Raw genomic sequence first — 22,899 nt, forward strand, 5'->3', positions numbered from 1 at the left:
AGCACTAGGGTTTGGCTGCATTATTATTTTTGTAGGATTAAAACCGAGACTGTTTGACTTCTGACATGCTAAAATAGATTAGATTAAAAATGGTACGATGGAAGATGCAAGGGTAAACAGGACAATGAAATGATTCTTTAAAACCATCAAAGGAGATGGAGAGCATCAGAATTGAATGCATACTCCACCTGACCCACCAGAATGCATTAACCCAACCAACATTACTGCCATGAAGTAATTTGTTACTTTTAGTAGAACTTCAATAAAGGAAAAAAGTCTTATTTCTACTTCCTCCACAATAAAACATAATAGCTTAGACTTACCAGTGTTTGTATATGAGAGAGAGAGAGAGAGAGAGAGAGAGAGAGAGAGAGAGAGAGAGAGAGAGAGAGAGAGAGAGAGAGCGCATTTGTGTGTGTGTAAAGGAGTAAGGAGACTAGAAATATAATTCTAAAAGCAAGCAACTCTCCTTTGGATAATAAAAACCTGCACTAGCAAATGGATATTGCTTTGCTTCAAAAGCCCTTTTCCACCAGTTGTTAGAAAAGTTCATCCAATAGCTTCATAAAATCAGATTTTTTTAAAGAATACAGATCTTTCATAATTAATAACCTCAAACACTGCCCACTTATTTCAGTAAATAATTTTTATGCAGCTGACCTTTCTCTTTGCACAGCTTCATTATTAATGAAACTGAAGTAATCACTGGGTTACTGTTTGAGCAAAACTGTCACTAGCCTGGGCTTCCTACTAATGCATTTCATACTTCAGTAATTCTGTTCACTAGATTATGAGCCAACAGGGAAACTCAGGAATAGAAAAGCATGATAATTGATAAAATATCTGATCTTTTAGATAAAATAATTTATGAGGTACATTGTTTGAAGATGAACTGTTGATCAAAAGTATTGAAAGACGGCACTGACACTGACAAAACATCAGTAGATGTTCCACTAGTCATAGCATTCCGTCAAAAAAAAAAAAAAAAAGGTATTCAGATGACAATCAGTCTGAAAACAAAACAGGGCTTCCCCAAAATAAAAACCCCCAAATCTCTTTGTGTATTTTGCAGATAGTGTTTTACATGTTTGGGGAATACTTTTTTCAGTCTCCAAAGTGGTCTGACAAGGACTTGTAAGCTTCCAGATTGATGTTGATTAAAAGAGTGGGGGTTACAGTAATTCATAACCCCCGCATTCAAGAGCTGGAACTCACCATTAAGATCAGCACTGGTACTGACATGTAATGATCAGTTATTTAATTTTTTAAATCCCACAGGTTATCAATTAGAGGAAAGGAATTGAGAACAGGGGAAGAAATTAGCTTTATAAAACTGAGGGGGTTTTTTTCTTTTCAAAGATACTATATCACTTATCCTCTGGACAGAGATAGGAGCAGGACTTGACCTAGTGACTGTAAAGCAGGGGTCCTGAAACTTTTTCAACAGGGGGCCAGTTGAAAGGCGGTGGCAGTGGACGCGGGCTGGCGAGGCGGCGGCGGGTTTGGGCTGGCGAGGTGGCAGTGGGCACGGGACCAGCTGCCCCTGGCCTGGTCGCTCCCGGCCTCACATAATCAAAAGGCGGGACAAATAAATGGGCATGGCGGGACGGATCCAGCCTGCAGGCCATAGTTTGAGGACCCATGCTGTAAAGGGATGGGTGAAACGGAGATGCTCTAACTGCACAACCAAACCCTTAGCCTAAGGGCCAAAACAGACATAATTTCAAATGTGGGTCAAATAGGTATGTTTGTTTTCATTTTACTTTAGAGTAGGCACAGGTCCTCCATCCAGATCTAAAAAGTCCACCCACTATATCAGGACCCATGCACTTACTCTAGAGTAAAACTGGGAAAAAGACACAGCTTCCAGGCATACATTTAATGTCTGTCTTGCCCTAATATTGTGGTGATCTCAATCATTTTCCAAAACCACACTCTGTTGGGAAAAAGCTATGATTGCTAGTAATATTCCAACACTGCATTTTTTGTTGTGGGAATCGAAAGTCTTAATTCTGGCGTGCCTGCTCTGCTTTATCATGTTGCACAGGGCATTGCATCAGTTAGAAATTTACTGCAGAGTGTGCTAAAATGTGCTGACAGTGATTTTGCATACATACAAACTGGGATAGATGCTTTAAGACCAAAGAATTGTTGACTGTATGCTCTTAACATTTTAGCTGAGTACAGCTGGTCCCAAATCTGCATCAATATTCATTTGGGTGTATATTCTTTTATTTTTTTATTTTTAACAAATACACGTCTCCCCCCACTTCAGCACTGATTGGCACTCATAAAAATTTATGCATGCAGGAAGTTGCCATGATGTCATTTGAAATGCTTGATTGGAAAGGAATGCAATTTACAAGATCTGCCAAGACAGCAAAAGGAAAACTCTAGCCATGTATTTTATGATTTCATATAAAACAGTGACAGATTGGTATGTTACATTTCAAAAGCTTTAAGAGCTTGAGATTCTATGGATGGCTTCCAGGTACAGTTGTATTATTTACATGAACCTGAGACTGGGTTGCCAGGGAATCAATCCTTAAGCACAGTTTAGTTTTGGATGGTAAAATATTGGGATGATTCCAGTGAAGGAAATCACTGAGTCTGGAGCTTTTCTTAAGCTCCATTTGCATTGAAGCCAAAACAGGAGATGTCTTCAGTGTTGGTATACAGTTACAAACTGTGATACCTGCCTGCATAAACTATGCACATTTTAATCAATCTTCTTACTCAGGAACAGCCACATTGACTTTAAGAAGATAACTCAAGTTTCTCAAATCCAAGTTTTGAGTTGTATCCTGATAGAATAATCCTATGTATATTTACTCCAAAGTAAGTCTTAGTATATTTAATAGTGTTTGTCCCCATCTAATTCTGTGTAGAATTGCAGCCTATCAATATCTGATAATATTTGCCTTTTGGGGAACTTGTGTTAGCTTTCTTCACATTTTCTCTGCTTGGGTTATTAACACTGTAGCTTTTATATAATGGGATTAATCCATGTCGAATGCCTTGCATTTATTTTTCATTGAAAGGTAACTTTATAAAATGTGAAGATTTAAATGCAACTCAAAAAAGGAGCAGTTCTCCAGGGATTCAGGTAGGAGTTTTGTTTGTTTTTTCAGCTCCATTGGGAGATGCCAGGAATCTAACCTTGGATCTGCTGCATGCAAAAGATGTCCATATGGCCATCCCAAAGAGCAAGGAAAGAACTGTCAGGTTCCAAAGTGAACCTGAAACAAGATTGGAGTGTGGGATAATATGAAAATAAGTGTAAATCAAATTAATAATTTGAAGGGAAAATGAAAATAAAACATAAGTTAAATTTATTGTAGATAAATTTTAAAATGCCCAAATATGCCCAAATGGACCATTTCCTCTTTGCCTTCAGAGGTTCTGTTAAAAACAAACAAATTGGAATGCAAGTTAAAAGATGGTGGATGGGTACAGGTATTGTCCTAAGCAGTGCTTTTTTTGTAAGAAAAAAGGTGCTGGAACTCATGAAATTATTTACCTTTTGCACGTAGTCAATCACTGTACACACACCCACACATGTCAGTTGTGTAAGGAAACATAATGGTCGCTGCCTGCAGTAAGCACTCAGCTCGCGACCACGCAACCAATCACAAACCGAGCAGCACCACAAGCCAAGCAGTGCCATCACAACCAGTGCGGATGAAGTACGCATGCATAGGATTCAACACACAAGCAGTCCGCATGCACTGTTTTAATGATTTTGCTGTTGACCTGATTCGCTCGACAAGGCGATTCAAATTCACATGGACCAAACATCAAATTTTCAAAAGTTACTTTTAAAACTTGGAAAATCTGTCGAGAAAAGGTGCCAGAACTCCGTTCTGGTACGTTCTATGACAAAAAAAGCACTGGTCCTAAGAGAAACTCTAGGCTGGTCAGCGAGCCAGTCTTTATGCACAGCACTCCAGTGATGGTGATACCAAGTTGCCCACCTGTAGTCTTCAGATTTGAGTCCAGTGATGTGTAATGCAAAGGATTATCATTTATTCAAGGAGTGCCATGAAATAACTTTCAACAATAAGTAAAGATATACTTACTATGTTTAGCTGAATAAAACAGTTTGATGTAATGGCAATAATCAACATATTTAGTGCATGTTCCATACTTAATTTCCAGCCTTGGCTATTTAGATGGCATTCTCCAGCTGGAATGGCACTTCTGCTCTTCTTTGATCTAGGCACACCCTAGCACTGAAGGAAATCTACTTGAATGACATTGAACCCTAGGCTAAGAAAATCCTGGGAGATATGTGGGATTTTAATATGGAAAGGGGTCAGGCACAGCCCTATTTACTACAGCGATTTTTAATTTTATGGGGTGTTTCTTTAATCAGGCAGCATTTGTTTGTTTTGGGCAGACATTGGTGGATGACCTTTTGGCTATAATATTATGACCTGTAAAAAGCACTGCGCTATATTTTTCCATGCTCTAGGAGCATAAAATTAACTCTGAATTACATGTCTCTTGTGGTAGTTCCCCTCCCCACCCCGATACCTACATGCAGGATTGAGTCTGTAATGAATTATTTTAGACAAAACCATACTGATGTCCTGTCATACTCTGTTTTAGTTTTCCTGCTTCTGCCCATATATCATGATGAATTATAAAATGATTCTGGCTTTGTCATCAGTCTTGCATCTTTGTCCCCCGTTGGCAGATGAAGGAATAAGGATCATGAAGCAAATGTTCAGGTGCGCTTGATGCAGGACTTACATGATCAAATGCTTGGGATTTTGTCTTGCACTGTTTTTTTCTTTTGGCTTCTCCTTTCCTTAATATACAGAAAGTGTCAAGAATGCTAACTTTTTGCATTGTGTTCTCGCTCATGCATTCTTCACAGCAGTGTTTGAACTGATAGCTTTGATTCAGCTGGTTTGGTAGTTCAATGGACCTTTATTTTCTGATTCTAAAGTATATGACTGGCCATTTCTCTGTGATTCATAGCCTATATAAAAAGCTAACTGAAATGCACGTCTGACCTTTGGCATCCACACTTTGTACTTCACATGTTGCCACTTGTTGGATCATAAAATGTTGATGCTGTCTATATTTTTTCACTTTCCCTTTCTAGATTCAGTCTTTATAATTCCTGAATGAGTATGAGAAGAATGTCTGGGAATTTGTATTTTTCTGGTAAAATTACTAAATATAAAAAGTTAGCAAGTTCAATAAGTGTTCTAATTCTTAAGAGTAAACCTGTACATTATATAAGACCATAGCATATAAAAGGGAATATAAATATTATTAGACAAAAATAACTCTGCTTCAATAATCTACTGAGTGTTTAGTTACAAAGAATTACAGAGAAAATAATTGATATTAAAATAAGAAATTAAGCTTTAAATAGATTCCCAACTAAATTATGAAATGGTGTCAGTTTGCAAACTCAATGCTTGTGGACCTCATCTGAAGATTTCCTTTGCTCAAGTGCTTGTACATGTGCAAATGATTGCGTAAATGCAGTGTGCAGGTGTTCATGCAAATGTACCCTTTGTTGCATTCTCCTGTACCTAGTTCAGAACCTAGTTTTCATTTTTGCAACATAATCTGTGCTAGTGGAACAATACTGTTAAATATAATGCACATATTTTTATTTTATTTGAAAATGTATATCCTGTCTTTAGTGTTCTTCAAGGAAAGCTTGTAAGATTTTAAACTAAGAAATTATAGTGGCGCTTCAGAGTGCATTTATAGCCCTGCATTCTTTTTGATGCTTGATATGTAAAAATAGGTGTCAGGCACAGAGGCTGCTCTAATGGTAGCGAACAGCTAATCCCAGAAAGATGGAGGAAACCTTCTGGTAGATGCAATTGAAACCTAGTGTGTTCTTACAATTTGGTATATTTTGGAGGCAGTGAGAGCAGGAAAGAAACAATATGTCCCTGCCTCTGCTCTGCTCAATCCTCCCTTTGCTGCCCAGCAGAGCTGTTCAAGGGTGTGGTGCCTGGGGCTTATTGCATGTTGCCCCCAAGGACAGTTTAGAACCATTTGAGGCCTGCTGTTGTTCAATTGCTGCACAGTTCCAGGAAAACATCTCTTGCATCTGCTGGGGCTTAGACTGCAGAGTTAAAGCAACTGGCTGTGCAATGGAGGTGACTAATGTTTCCTTGTTAGAAGGGAGTGCTCCCATGTCTCCTGAAAGAGACAGCGATGAAATCACTTCTGAATTAATCCTTCCTTGACATGGAAAAACTTAATAATTTTAGGCTGGTAGCTAATAATCCTTTCCTCAGCAAGACTCTTGAGAGAGTGGTTGCCAATCAACCTCATGAATTCCTGGTTTTGGAAGAGAAATAGCTTTGGTTGCCCTGTATGAGTGTTCTGAACTTTGGGCTGGTCGCCATTGTCTATAATATTGGATGGGTTCAGACAACTGGTAACACATGTGTGAATAACAACCATTATCATGTTGCTGAAACCAGTCACTGTCTCAGTGGTACCTTAGACCACAAGCAAGCAGTTCTAGCAACTCTTATATACGTAATTTGTTCCATTTATTTGAAATACCTATATGACTATGCACAGTACCATGATTATGATTTCCTTTGCAATTTCTTATCACAGTTAAGTATGGTTCTGTGTCACTGCTTGGTTACCAGGATAAGTTACCTTATGGAGGAAGAATTTTCCTTCCTTTCTCCCCATTGCAGTTTTGTGTAACTCCAGCAAGGGATGGGGTGGGCAGAAGGGAATCACTCAAAGTTAGATATGCAGCATGTATATCTGCTCAGAAATAAGCCCTCATTGGCTTCAATGGGTGAATGCATATAGAGTTGCTGGTTAAAAACAAATCCTTCAACAAAGTACAGAATAACTAATAAATGTTATTTTAGCTGTCATGTACATGATCATAGATCTTAGTATAGTGTGTATAGTGTGGAGGAATACACACACAGTATCAGTAATATATTTTATAATGTGATATTCTCATATTTTAGTATTTGTATGGACTGTATCCATATTTGTATGGACTGTATTTGTATCAGGGAGCTCATAAAATATTTTGGTGTTGCATTCATGAATACCTTTGGATGCATCTAAAATGCTATTTTTGGACTCAAACAACTTTAACAGGACTTAAAATCTAACCATCACATATCCATTCTGAATATCATATCCAACCAAAGACTATAAACAATTTAAGTAGGATGCATTCTGTGTCATACTGAATATCAACAGTAGCTGAAATGGCAAAGTTTCACTATTTGAGAAAGAAAAAAAATATGGATATAACTAAGAATAAAATTGACAAATTTGGACGTACAAAATAAGCATTTGTCCATCTACTTTTATTTTTTCCTAGCAATGGCACTGATATATTATTATTCAGAATTGAACTTGGAATGCACAATCTGATATAACATCCTCTTTATTTATTAAAAAGGAAGATTATAATTCCAGTTCCTCTCACCTTCTTCCAGGAACAGAGATATCTCAATGTCATAATTAGGAAAATTAAAATTTAGAACTTCCCAAAGTGCTATGAACTGAACTCTGCAGAAGTAAATTCTGTGTACTGTACTTGATTTTCCTTTCTGTTTATGTTTTCTTGTCACAAATCTGGTTAATGTAAGCATTTAATCTTTTAGGCATGTGATTTTCTGTTAGTTCTTTTTCTTACACTTCAAAAGGTTGAAGGGTTACAACAAACTGATAGTTTACCTGGAGGCAAGAACAGAAATGGAAGTCCAGTGTTTCTTCCCTGTAAGCATCTAAGCTCTATATGAGCATGAAAATTACTGAATAGTTTGCAAGGTTTTGACAGATTGTCATGCTGTACAAAAAGAAGGTTTGAGTCTTTCCATTAGTAAACTTTTTATAATGCGCTAGGAGAGAGAAAAAAACACACACATACAAAACAGAAGAGTTCCTCAAGAGATAATTACTTCTGTTTCCTTTTCTTCTGATACTCTCACAATAATAGCTTAAGAAAATGACTTTATATATTATAGTGACTCCTGAAACTGTCAAAGAACTAGTAAAAACCCTTAGCGTTTATATGGTGCATTTGAAGTGCTGAGAGTATTTCATATACATTGCGCAATATTTTATTTATTTATTTAAAACATTTTTATCCCGTCCTTTGCAACAAGCCTCACAACGGCTTACAGGGCCCGAATGCTATATATTCCCTCTTAACTTCACCCTAATCTCCAGGTGTAGATTAGGGTGTAGTTCTCCCTCCCATCGTTCGGCCTGGAAAAAGCCCAGTGCAAAGCTTTGCTGGGGACAGTGCCAGAGAGCTGCATACAGCCATGTTAATACCCTGGTTAAGCATCCACTGTGGAGCTTACATACAAGTAGTCGGCAGTTGATAGCAATTGCCCTGCAAGGCAGGCTAATCTTATTATACCCACATTGCGAGAGGAGATTTTACTAAGGGAAACATACGCCATGAATTTCCCTACCCCCTTCACTTGCCCTGTGACATGTACTCTAAGGAGCCTCCCAGAAACCCTCTCAGACATGCTTCTCTTCCTGCCATCGTAAACAGAAGGAAAGAGCAGTCTGCTGAGACATGTGCACACACAGTGCATGCACAGCGCTTTGTGACTGTGCACATGTATTGCCCCTGGTCTTTGAGCCATTGTCACATGTGGGCCCCAGGACTGAAAAGCTTGTGTATTTGTGGTAGTGGGTCTAGCATTAAGCATGGTGTGGCTTGTGGTATTCAGAACTAGATCAAACCATGCTCAAATCAACCCATTTGAGTATACCCTTAACTTCGTGGCCAGGCCCAGGAATTTGTGTCTTTCCTAGCTGGTCTAGTAACTGTCAAAAAGAGCATTGCATCTGACTTTTTGCACTGTCTTGGTGCTGCAGCATTTGATTACTGGGGACCTGAAAGTATACCTATCACCATGGCTGGACCATGTGGAGGTATGAGCTGCCCTCATTCCTTGTTCCTCTTGGATGCTGGATCTATCAGGACAGTCTTTTCCAGGGATTCTGTGAGTTCTAAAGAAGTACCCTTGTAGGTTATGGTAACTGAAGTAGCTATTTTTTTAATGTTCTGTGGAACTGTGGCTGGCTTTGTTTATCAACACAAATTCTGTTGCACTGTTTTCTTGGCTTGGTGTGTAGATGATCCCAAGCAGATGGACAAAGAAAGATGTCAAGAGCATGGGCACTGGATCATGCTCTCAAAAAGCATAATCTGCTAAGGAATGGTGGTGGTGATGCTGTCCTATAGCGGTCTGTGAGGAATCTGGTTTGGGGGTGGGAAGTCAACAGAGTTCCTTGGCTGAGGTCCCCAGACTCCAGTCTGTTTTTGGACTGCCCTAAGTCTACCTTGGTGCTGAGCATTTTCATGGATGTTTGGACCTTGCATGCATGCCACCCACCTTCTCCCTGTACAAAGAGAGTTCTGCTTCTGTGCATGTGACATGTGGGCTTTCTGTACTTTGTACAAAGAATTACACACTTCGTGCAAAGAAGCTACTGGCAATCCTGAACATTCCTTGACTTGATCTTGGCTAATCTCCTTTCCAAACCAGGGCTGAATGCAGGAAAGAAGTCTGGTAAGCACAAGAGAACTAGATTATTTTTAACCTTTTTATTTTCCCAGCATTTTAAATGTTACTTTAATGTTGATTCTATATATTATTGTGATGCTGTGTCTTACTTATTTATGTTATCACCACCCTGAGATGCTGTAAAGGGTGGGATACAAAATATTAAAATAAATAAATAGATAGATTCTGGCTTGATTTCCACATCCCTAGGAAAACACACTTTCAGAATAAAGTCATTGTGGAATGATAAATGTGACATGAAGCACAATTCTATTCATGTATACTCAAAAGTAAATCTCACTAGGACTCACTCCTATGGGCCAATCTATGTATAGCACACAAGTGGTCCAGTCATGGCACGTTAGCACAATTAAACTTGATAAAGGAAGAGAGAAAATGGCTTTATTCTCAAGAATAAGTTGGATCAGAGCAAAGGGCAACTGACCCATGACAGTCAACAAAGGGCAATTGACAGTCCCCTTTTATACCCTAGATCAGGGTCCTCAAACTTTTCCACCAGGGGACCAGTTGAAAGGTGCCAGAGCTGGGTGCGGGCCGGAAAGGTGGTGCACGTGGGCCGGGGAGGGGGTGGGGGTGGTTCATGCGGGAACACGTGCTGAGGCGGGGGAGGGCACACAGTGAGGGGAGGCGTGGGGAGGCGTGGGGAGGCGTGCGTGTGCGGCGAGGGGAGGCATGATTGGGGCACGACGCAGCACTTGCTCGCTTGGAGATCATTTCTCTGAGCAAACTGCTGCCTCCCCACCTGTGGGGCGAGGTGTGTGGCAGGTCCAAATGAGCATGGCGGGCCGGATGAATGGACATGGCGGGTCCGATCTGGCCCTTGGGCTGTAGTTTGAGGACCCATGCCTTAGATTATCAGGTAGCACCGACAGGGGTTTTTTGGCTTGAATTCCCACTGGAGATACTGATTGGTCTATTTGAAACCAGGTAGTTCCCACACTTACCTGAGAGTGTGGGAAATACCTGGGAGTAGTCTATCTGGGAGTATGGGCTTGGAGCCCTGGTGAAAGATTTCTCAATCCCTGCCCATGAGACTTGGCTCCAGTTTCACTGATATCTCTGGGGGCATGGCCAGCCTGCTTGGTCTTAATATTGGCCGGCCAGATATGTCCTACAATCCTTCACTTTAAGTCTAGGAAGCTTATTTAGCATCTTCCAGACTCGCCTTCAGGAGTGTACTCGACCACATTGTTAAGCTTCTGCATCTCCATGAACAGTTGTCAGTTTCTACGGCTTGGCATGAGTGCTTTACATGTGCTGAATAGAGTGGGAAGGCACTGTACTCTGCAGCAGGTTATGACCAGAAGTGGCAGCACAATCAGGACTCTGTTGATGACATGTGCCAGCCAACTGATATCGTGCAACCAGGACCACAACCAGTCCCACCAAAGTCCCTTAAAGGTCTGTGGGGGCTAAGTAGGGGACACTAAGAATCTGGTGTTCAGTCTTCTCCACCAGCTTGCCATTGTCATTAATCTGGTGGCAGCATGCTCATGTCTGATGGAGGAACCACACAAGCCATCCATCCCTTGGAGCAGGTAGTCCAGTGCCACTGCCTGTTCTGGAGTACCATTTCTTGCATCTGGTCTAGTTCCTTGCCCAACAGTAGGAACCCCTTGTCAGTTCCACTGAAAATTAACTTTATCTTGTAGTATAGGCAGAGGGTGGGACAAGAGTTTTGTAGACTGCCATATTAGGGGATGGAGGATGTTCTGTGTTTACCCATGATGTGGGGTTCATTTTCTTCTATCTTTTTGATGAGCTCCTGTACCCTGCACTCACACCTGTGGAGGACTGGGCTTATGATATCCTTAGAGTCATTATGTATTGTGAAGGGTTGGTACAAGGAGGTACACAGTTGGTACAACTGTGATGGGAGTTCCTTGTAGGCTCCACATTCACATATGAAATAATGCCCCACCTTTGCTTCTGCCCCATCACTGAACCATCCCTTGTAGGTGGTAGAGTTACTAAGTGATGGGATTTGTCTTTGAAGTATGATGCTAGAAGTATGAAAGTATACGTTGAAGTATAGACTAGAGGTTACTGGACTCAATTTGGCATGGTCTTCTCCCAAGGTGCAATTTATTGTGCAGGACAAGGTTTTGGATCTGCTTGGGGCAGGTGTCATTTGCTGGTGTCATTTGCTGCCTAAGTGTTAATGGAGGTCCAAAACATTTGGAAGACAGGGACAAAGGTCTGGTTCTTATGTTGCCACCCTGCTATCTCTCTATAGTTTCAGGGCTTGCCAGGGCACCTTTCTCCTCCTTGCCTTGGGTCCCTGACAAAATGGATGGCCCACACACATTCTGCGTGGCCCACAAAATGAGTGGCATTAAATTTCAAGGACTGGTTCCTGGCAAAGCAATAGTGTCCCACAGCCTATTTCACATCCTAATAGCTCTTCCCACTAGACTTGTTCTGTCCCTGTTCTGGGAGGATTTTAGGTGAAGCCATCAGCTGGGCAGTCAGGGGCACAACCTTGTGAGGGAAGGTTGTTCATGCTTCATCTAAAGGATGCAGGCAGATCCAACACCAGTTAAATTTAAGTTTTTCCGTATCTTCTCCATTAAGTGGGTTAAAATACTGTGCCCATGTCCCAGGTGTCCTTCTTTTAGCTCCTCTCTGTCAATCCCCATGCCTGCAGAGGTGACAGTGAGAAATGCCCATAGCCTGAGCTCCTTTGCTCTCCCTTCCTCCCTTTTTAGCACAAGATGGTCCCACCCCAAGTGCAACAACAGTTAATAGAACAATAGCGGTGTTAAAGTTTACAGTCAGTGTCTCATTCATGGTCCTTCCAGAACAGGAATCTTAGGTCAACAGGACAGTCTTTTCCAGGGATTCTATGAGTTCTAAACAAGTAGACATGCAGAACAGTTGTACCATATGGTTGAGTCCAATGTCATTCCAACTCAAGTCCCATTTATTTCATTGGATCGACTCTAAGTAGGACCAACATTGGACACGACCATACTAGTTACCTCACTAGTACTTTTCTACATGAGGTATTTACTTGTATGCTCACGACTCCTCACTCATGTTGGTGCTTTACAGTATGTCCTCCTCCTCCAGGGCCTTTTATGTGCTTTGGAACCATTTTTGTGGTTTTTTTTTTTTTAAATTGAGGAATGTGTGGATTATTTAGAAATGATGCTATGAAAAACTTGCTCATTTAGACCATTTGGCTATCCTACAGCACCACCTTTTGGTTACATAATGGAACATATAGAAAGGCAGGAAGAGAGCACCCCTTCCCCTGGAGTTGGTGGGGAGAACAAATATAAAGGAATCAATCTTAATCCCAGAAAGAATCTAGAAACAGAAATCTCAGTAAAGTGGCAGCTTTAAAGCCCCATCTACTTAGTTCACATGGTCTTGTTTCATTTTCATTGAACTTGCTCAGTTCTTGGAGCATTGCTTCAGGGATGTGTCAGCTTAGGAAAGTGTGAAAATATGTGCAGAATGCCATAGTTACTGAAATACAGACTGTCTTACATTCTGTATTCTTCCAATTACATGGCCTCGTTTTGTTTTGTTTTGTGTTGTATTTTTGTTTGTTTTGCTTTGCTTTGCTTTTGCTCCTGTCAGTTCAGGGCGACCACATCCTTGAAAAGCTAAACGTGCAAATTCTTTCATGATCTGGAAGGAGCATTGGGGCAGATCATGGAGAACCCAGGAAGCAGATAAGAAGGCTCATTCAGAGGTCAAGTTGATTGCAGCCACTCAAGTTGATTGAGTGACTGGCCAGTGTTAAGAAAGGGTGGAACAGGGATGCAGAGGCAAAAAGACTGGGAGGCAAGCTAGGTTGTCTTCTTTGTGCCCTTCAGCAGCTCTGCTGGTAATGCAGTGGACTGTAAATCTTGTCTGAAGTAACCTCCCTGTGGGGAAGGGCCATAACTGAGTGGCAGAACATGGTCCTAAGTTCAATCCTCAGTGAATGTACGAAGGAAAATTACTCCTTTCTGAAGCCCTGAAGAACAGGCCCCAATCTGTGTAGACAAGGAGAATCTCAGATTCTTGGGGACCCCAGATTGCCATGGGCTCCACTTCTTACTATACCTCCTTTCCCCCAGTCACCTATTGTTTCCTGGATTTTCTGCAACATTGTGCAGGTTCTAAAGTGTTAGTGCATAACAGTAGCATCTGGCATTATTGTACTACTTGGTACATCCTTTGCCTCTGGCCCAGCAGAACGCAGGCCCTGAGAGCTTTTCCAAAACTGCATTCAGCCCTTAGGCTGAGAAAGGGTTGCCATGCATGGTGCAGGCAATAATAGATTACTAATACAGTTTTTGGCAGCTTCTATGTTTCTAAGAAGCCTTTTCCTGACTCCCTTTGCATCCAGTACTGTGAACTCTTACTAGCAACTCTCCAGGGTCTTACACAAGAGTCTTTCCAAGACTGTTTCTCTGTAGGTTAATGTAATGTGTGGAGGTGCTTGCTTTTGAAGGGACAGTGGGGCGGCAGAAGGAAAACTTCTATCTGCACAACATCTCATGCTCTGTTAACCTAACTGACATTCAGAAAAATATACCTTGGCTTATATTTTCCAAAGAGAGCTTTCAGGAAATGATCCCCCCTCCCCCCCCCCAAAAAAAACACACCATTTGGCAGACTGCAAATTTGCACCATAGTTGATGATTGTTCCTTGGTAAAAAATAATGTTATCTATTGGAAGTTGAGTGGTGCTAAGGTAAATGTATTGGAAGGCAAGAGAAAGCCTATGATAAAAAGGCCAGATCAGAAGGTACCATTTTAGTTGGGTGGAACTGATTAGTTCATTCTTCTTCCAGATGATCAATACCATGACCTCAATATTAAACAGTCAAGTGTAAGTCACAGGGTTATTATTTATTTGAGGGTTATTTAGGGGGACTGAATGATATAATCAGTTAAATATATATTCATCCCTTAATTCCCATGTTTAAACACTGGGGCTCTGAGCCAAGTTGGTTCCTTCCTTGGGCCCTCATTTCACAGCTCTTGTCAGCTGACACTGACCACTGGTGTCTAGGGCTCGTGGACTGTGGAATAGGGAGACGGATCATTAAGACATGACTTCACATTTACTGGGAAGAAGTACAGCATTCTTACCTTTGCAGATCCATCATGGTTTCTTTGGCCTGGACAGGAAAAACATTTTTCTGGCTACTGACAACTATATAAATAAATGTGGTTAGAATTTTCAGCCCTTTTGAGAAGTTCCATTAAAACTATTGTTATACTTGAAACCCAAATCACCTTAATTATTCCTCTATTATACATAGAAAAAACTATTTGAACTGAAGGCAATTTCATGTTTGTAGAAAAGAAAGAACATAAAATTATCTGAAGTAGACACTTTTTGCTGTAATTAAAATGCCCATCAAAATTTAAGCCAGAATTTTAGATAGAGACAATGCTGCCAAGTTTATCAGAAGTTACTGCTTCAGATTAATAAAACACATTTAGATCTGTATCTTGGTGATGAGTTCTTTCACAGAAGATGCCTTGTTTTCCAGGATTAACAATAGAAGCATCACACATTGCCCAAAAGATCTGTATGATCTAGTTTGAATAGGAGATGAAATACATCAAGCACATTAAATTATTGCTTAACAAAGAACAGTGACAGACTTTGCAAAAGAAATAAAACATTTCATTTTGATTCTGTTTTAAGAAATGTTGCTATCATTTCATCCAACAAGCTGTTGTTGTATAATGCCAGGGAAAATATCTTTGAAAATAGGACTTAGAGGAAGTTATATAGTTCTACTTTGTCTTGTTTTTTTTAATTGACAGGGGCAAGGAGATTGGCCATGATGTAGACATATTGATTACTGTACCAGGATCAAGACAAGAAGAAGAACTGCTACACTTAGTGATTGACCTTTGGAAAAAGCAGGTAGGAGAGATTATCCTAAGATCACCATGTTCAGCATTCCCTACTTGATTAATATGTGTAGATATTGGATACTTTATCTTCTCTAAACAACACCCCAGAAGTTATTTTTCAACCACACTTGTTGGCTTGTGCTGATTTGTGAGGGGCACTAAATAGAGAGGGGCGCTAATTGCATTCTTCTGCCTGTTTTTTGCTATTCCCTGGCCATAGACATTTAATTGGTGTTTCGTTTCCTAGGGGACCCTCCTCTTCAGGTTGATACATGGCTATTCTGGCTCTGAGGTTTATTTTTAAGCAAAATCTAATTGTGTCACTCTGTGCCCAAACACTGATTGCTATGGCTTCATGCACCGTGCCTCAGGATACTGAATGAGGAAACAAGGAAATAGCTTTTCTTCTAAAAATCAGTTACACATCTCTATCAAAAGAGCAAGGATGAAAAACAGTGAAAATATAAAACAGGGAGGTGCTATGTGGGAATCAAGCCATAGTGGTCCCTGAGGGAGATGGGATGAGCACAGGTATGAATGACGTTGCAGCAGCATGCATTTCCAGCGAATGTGCCTTGGGTCACTAATGGGTCTCTGGAGATGTTCTGAAGGCACATATTGAAAGTGAGTAGGGCAATGCCATGGTCAGCACCAGCATGGGAACCAAGCAGAAAACCCTGTGCCTGGAGTTCCAGCGCTGGAGAAGGAAGGGACATCGATGGTAACAATTACCGGATAGCCACTCATATTTTGGCACTTTGGAAGCTACCCAACAGCTGCCTCTTTGTGAAGCAAAGCTATCCATGTGCTGTCTGCATGGTTCGTCTCTCTTCTGTACCCCAGGGCCATTTTTTGCCTCTTAGTTTTTTTATTTACAAATTTGCTTTTACGCATTTCTAAATTGCACTATCATCTGCATATGATCCCAGGACAGTGTAGTTTAAAATTACAAACGTATCAACAATAATATTGGATCAATAAGGGACATGAAACAGCAAACAAGTAGCAATCTAAAATGAATTTTTACTTTTTTTTAAATTAAAAGGCCTGAATAAATAGAAGCATTTGAATTTGCCATCAAAGCATGCAGACTCAACACCAGTTGTATCTTTCTTGGGAGGATATAATAAAATTCAGATACTAAAGTTCTAGGCAAAGTGCAATTTACTTGGTGTTAGCACAGTACAATTTATACATCTTACAATTCCAGGTAAATAAATTATGGGAAATTGTTATAAATAGGATAGATAGATTCAGAACATCAAACTCATTTAGAACTTTTCAGAAAAAATCTGTGCCTCATTTACAACAAATATCATTGCTTTATTATTCAATAATTATTTGTCTTTGCTCCATCTCTATTTACTGAAATCAGCAAATGCTTATTGATTTAAGATGTTGATCCATCGCTCTTGAATTCTGCCTAGCTTATAAATGACATTCATATTTAACAGGTGACTAGCTACTTGATAAGTAATTTTTTCATAAAAGTAATGTCCCATTTGTTCCCATACTGCATGGATTAATCGTTTTAAAATGTACAGATTTATTTATTTAAATACATTTCTATTATCCCTGTCCTCCAAGGATCTCATAGTTCTCTTGACATATGCCAGTGTCAGCCAAGGCAGAACACCAAATACTGTTCCTCATTACAAGCTCATAGTATTCAAAATGATGGCAGAAAATTCCACAACTGCATTTCCCTGCTATTTAATAATAATTAGCAATTTGCTGCCCTTTCATTGGACTTTAAACCAACTTACTCAGATAGTTACCTCATTCTGCCTAATGGTAGGGCCAGCTCTGCCAGATGTTTGAAACGTGTGTTTGCTGAACATGTGGAGAGAAGCATAGAGTAATTTCTGCTTTCCCAATCTGTTTCTGTGCATAATATTTACATATTCAAGGAGTTTAAAGGAGACAGGAAGCTGCAGAGTTTAATACTTTGAACAGCTGGTTCATTGTGGAATGTGGCTTAATTGAGCCCAGTTTATAACTTACTGTTGGCTTTGTATGTTTAATCAGGGCTCCTGCATTTGCTGCAACATACAGTAATGTTATGTATAATCTCAAACTCATAGTAGTTAAATTCACCCCTCTGTTTCATGATTAATAGAAGCATCTCTCCTTTTCGCATAGGATTGATTTCTGGACTATTTGCAAATGCTGACAAGTTCTTTTATAAAAAGTGATCTGAAAAATATCTTTCTTTGTCTGCTCTGGCCAAATGCTGAGACTTTTCTCAGCATGAGGTAGACCATGATTGTACCTGCCTGCTGAGTACCTGTTCAGAATGAGCATTCTGTCACATAACAAAGGTAGCAACCCTAATTCAGAACTTGGCTGCATGCAGGGGTGAAAACCTAGACTTTTAAGAGCTAAGTACCCAAACCCCTCAGCCTGGATCTGTCAGTTTTGTTTCTCCCATTTATACTTAAAATATCAAGTTCTTTCCATCTTGTTCATTAAGAAATATCAAAATTTAGATATATTCTCATGAAAAAGCCAATGTAATCCTCATCCATCCTTATTTCTCAAAAGACTTTCTCACCTGTTCTTTCTGTCAAGAACTCCACTCCTCTTTTCTAAGGTATGCTTCTAAGGTCCTATTACTCCCTTGCAGTTGTGTGTCTGTGTGTTTCCTAAATTCAGAGAATGACAATTAATTTTGGAGCAGATTTTTTGTTACTGTATTTTTGTATTTTCTGGTCTATGGATGGAGATGTGGGTTTAAATTCCACTGCTGGAAGTCCAGCTACTTCCAAGATAAACCCAGGTCAGAATGGATGCCTCACAGCACAACCCAACCCATAACTGTCTACAACAGTGGCATAGCTGACTGGTTCAGTTTGCACATAGTGCCATCTATAGCTGGAATACCAATATAGCAGTTAGATTTCTCATCTTATGCATGTATAAACTTATCTTCTAATGAAGAAAGTGTCTATAGGTGCACCTGATCCAGGCTCTTGTTCCTTTCTGGAACTTTGTTATCTAATTAACTTGTGTCTCTGCAATTTGAGAAACATAATGTTTAATATTTTTTGTATTTTCCAGTACTGGTGAAACACAGCAAGGCCAGTCTAGTTGGGCCATTAAATTTACATCAATAAAACAGTTTTAGATCAGGAATGGGCAACTTTGGGAGATCTGGGATCATTCCCCCATGCCCCCCAACACCCTTTGGGCTATACCTCTCTTTCCCTTGTGGCACCAAAAGGAGGAGGAGGAGGAGCAGCAGCAGCAGCAAAAAAGGGGGGCATCTGGAACAGCTATAGAACCCCCAAAATGGTCAAAATTATCTTGTTTATTAAGGATCCCTCCTCAAAAAACCCTTCGCAAAAGTGAGTCTAAACACCACTGAACGTTTCTTTCCCAGTTTTTCAGGAAAGCTGTAGCAAGGGCAACATGATGCCTACTCCTGTATACCATTCTGTTTCAGTGGGGCTTCAACCACCTCCCATAACCTGTCCCCTAACCTGTACTTATGACACCCATTCCTATGCCCCAAGTGCAAGACCTTGCACTTATCCACATTGAACGCCATCTTGTTACCCCCACCCACTTCCATAGTCTGTCCACCAGGCCCTAATCCATCGGACAGTGCATTGGTATATCCCAAAACTCTTCCCCAAACCTTCATGTGCTGCTATTATATGGGCAAGGGAGAAATTTTTAGATTGTAGAACAAGATATGGCAAGTGTATCAGAAATGTGGGATCCAAGTAGGGAGGTATAAGATATTTGTTTCAGCTTGTTTTTGATTAATATTTACCCAGTTTGCACTTTCCAGACTATGGGATTAGATACAATCTGTAGTCAATCTATACATTTCTGAAGAAATATACTTTAATCAACTTGAAAGGACTGCATACATTTAAAACTGAAAAATGTGCATATGAAAAAGATTTTATGTGAAAGGAAAGAAACACAATTTGGTACAGATTGAGGTCAGAATAAGCTTCAAGATGGAATTTGGAGGACTTTGGTGAGTTTGCGTTTTGCTTATTTGTACTTCAGGTTAGTTTCTGGGACATTCTGTAGATACACAAATATTGATAAATGTGCTTTCAGCAAACCTGTTCTAAAACCTTTCTGATTTTAGAGATGCATTGATGAAAATGTGAAACTGAGATTTAAAAATACCCATGGGCAGAAAGACATACTATACCATATCAGAATGTTCTTATAGCTAGGAAAAGTTGAAGCCAGTTTTTTTCTTGGACAATGTCCTAGGATGATTTGTAATGCATAAACTTGCTTCCCTACCTGATCTCAGTGCTGCTTCAATTCTCATAACCCCTTTTCTAAACATCAGGGCTGAAGACATTGGCTGTCAAGAAAATCATACAGCAAAGAATGAGGAGAATAATTATAATCTTCCTGTCTTTTCTAAAAATAAAATAAAATAAAATAAACCTTTGATTTTTATATAAATGGAAAAAAACCCCGCCTTTTATACTTGTGACAGCAAGACTGTCTCAGTACTAACTCCTTTCCTGCTTTGTGCTTCAAAGCAGAAAATGCATCAAAGCATGTCACTAAGGTCACAGTGTTGACTTTCTTTCAGCTGCTTTTTAGGAGAAAGTGTTCTGCAATATTTAATTTGCAAACTATGAGTAATCTTACCCCTCCCAGAAGCTCAGTAGTTTGGAAGGATGACTTTTTTTTGCTTGAAAGTTTAGTATTGCTGGATCCTACTAAAAGCTGTTGAAAATGAATGGAGTAAGTCAACACAATGATCCCCTGTGATGTGGCATCACTGAGGATATGTGGATCTAGGAACAGGCATGAGAGAGAGAGAGAGAGACAGAGAGAGAGACAGAGAGAATTTCTTCACTTAAAAGGGAATCAACAAAACAGAGAAGCCACTTTGCTATCAAGATTATCTTTTATAATTATTATTTTAAATACATTTCATGGACCTTATGGAATGATTTTGCTGTTGGGTGCACTTGACAATGCTGTAGATGTAAAGATGCACACTGAAACAAATGTAGAAATATTCTAATATTTCAATGCACCAATTAGAATAGTATAGAGCAGGGGTCAGCAACCCGCAGCTCCAGAGCCACATGTTTTCAGTTTCAATATTTTGCAATTCTTTTCTTTTAGCTTGAATTATTGTTAAAATATTTATATTCCTATTTTCTATGGACCTTTTCTCCAGTTCTTGTCTTTGTCCTTCCAGAATTTCCAAATGTTTGGTTCTTTGACTTCTTTAATTATAAGCTTCTTTAATGCTTAGCCCTCTTGCAACTACCTTCATTGTATCCCAAATCAAGCTTTCTTGACTACCTTCTCTATCATTAATCTTCCATATCTTGTATTTTTTCCATTCTATCTATTATCTTTGTATTGCAAAATGTATACATCCATTTTCCCTCTTTTAACGTCTTTATAATCACATTTAATTTTAAGAGCCATAGTTACCAAAATATGATCTGTCACTTTTAGCAAACCTATATCTGCATTACACACTCTAGATAACAAATCATTAGACACAAATATTTAATCAATCCTTGAATAAGTCTTATGAAGCGAAGAATAAAATGTATACCCTTTTTCATTTCTCTTTCTCCATACATCTTTCAAATCAGTTTTATTTACCATTTTAGTCAAAATTGTAGTGCTATATCTTCTTTCTTCTTTACTAGGATTTGATTTATCTTTCACTTTACCTATTACCATATAAATATCCCCAGCCATTATTACAAATCCCTTTCTTATTTCTTCCAATTCTTTAAACACTTTTTTTAAAGAAAGCCATCTGATTTTCATTCAAAGAAATGAAAATTAAAGTAGAGTTCTCTTAATTAATGTATAGCTGTTTCCTCTCAACTTTCCCTGTATTATCAAAAATCTACCTTTTTCATCTTATTTATTTTATTTAGTTTAAATTTAGCTATTTAGATATAATAATTTCCACACCCCTTGACGTAGAACTTCCATTTGCTTTCTCATAAATATTCAACCATGCTTCCTTTATGTCATGCCTGACGTCTCGGCTGAGACGTGTACTCGAGAGGAAGAGACAGGACCTGGCAGTGAGAGTTTGGCATTTGACCACGGAGACTTATATTTGAGAACCAATGCTCAGACGGCCCATACACAGCCTGACTCTCAGGCTGCTGAGCAAGAAACCTCTCCTCCACCTCATCCCTTGGTCCCTGAGCACGCAACCCCCCCCCCCCCGCAGACCGAGGGGGAAGCGTCTGAGAGAGTAGCTCCCTCTGATTCTAGCTCTGGACTGCCTGATGCCCCCCTGGCTCCGGACCCTGAAGCTGCTGGACAGGGTTCAGCGGAAGAATTAGCATCCGCCCGAAATAGAAGAGCCTTGACACGACAGACCCAATTATGATGAAGGAACGGGGGTTTGTCAGCCCTTGGCGGAAAGACGAGACAGGAAGGTTTGATACCACGTGATGCTTTTGTAGAAAACTCAGAAAGAAGCGGCAACTGTAGCTGGTAGGAAGCTTGTTAGTGGAGCTTATCAGTTATGTCGTAAATCTTGTAGAAAGTAGCAATAACAGTTTATAGCTGATATACGGCCTGCTGTGTGAGTTAATTGAAACGTGAGACCCCCCTCACGACACTTTAACGTATTAACCCTTTCTTTTCTTTGATGTGTCTCTTGCAAAAATACAGTATCTGCTTTATTTTTATTTATTATAGCTTCAAATTTTTCCTTTTAATCATATTCCCCAAGTCTTTAACATTCAAAGATAATACTTGTCCAATTTTAATCATTTCAAACTTAAAACACATATCCTTGTTGGTCCCTTGTGCACACCCACAAATATACTTAAACAAACAAACAAACAAAAACCAGCAAAGAAAAAAAAATACCTTAATCCCAGCCCTTGAAACCCCACCCTTACAGAAAAACTACCACCCTTTCCTCCAGAATACCATTGTTTTGGGCAGTATTTCCATCTTCACAGAAAAAGCAGTGGGAAGAAATGACCAGTCCATCCAACGTTTATTATTATTATTATTATTATTATTATTATTATTATTATTATTATTATTATTATTATTATTACATTTCTATGCCGGCCCTTGCCGAAACCTCGGGGCGGCTTACAACATGATAAAATACATTGAAATACAATAGCACATAATAAATTACCATTAAATACAAAAATACAAAAAATACATTGATTTACAAATATAAGATTAAAATTATCAGTATAAATTAAGTAAATAAAAATATAGGAGGAGAAAGAGAAGGAAGAAGAAGTTGCCCTGGCCAGATCATATGTTTTAACAATTAAAATGGTGTTTAAATAAAAAGGTCTTTACCTGGCGCCGAAAAACCAGTAACGACGGTGCCAGGCGGACCTCTTTGGGGAGTGAATTCCATAGGTTGGGCGCCACCACAGAGAAAGCCCTCCTCCAGGTACTTACTCTCCTAATTTCTTTCATGGAGGGTTCCCGGAGA

The 22,899-nt window shown here is 39.6% G+C and overlaps 1 protein-coding gene across 1 annotated transcript in view; it reads left to right on the forward strand.

Moving 5' to 3' along the window:
• The window catches only part of DNTT (DNA nucleotidylexotransferase), a 136,617-nt gene that overhangs the window by 75,373 nt on the left and 38,345 nt on the right, over positions 1–22,899 (forward strand). The window contains exon 10 of the mRNA XM_044420036.1: positions 15,360–15,462. Within this exon, the coding sequence (XP_044275971.1) occupies positions 15,360–15,462 (103 nt within the window). The remainder of the gene's footprint in view (positions 1–15,359; positions 15,463–22,899) is intronic.

This window comes from Varanus komodoensis, unplaced genomic scaffold, assembly GCF_004798865.1.
Source record: "Varanus komodoensis strain SLA01 unplaced genomic scaffold, ASM479886v1 scaffold11, whole genome shotgun sequence".
Lineage (NCBI taxonomy): Eukaryota > Metazoa > Chordata > Lepidosauria > Squamata > Varanidae > Varanus > Varanus komodoensis.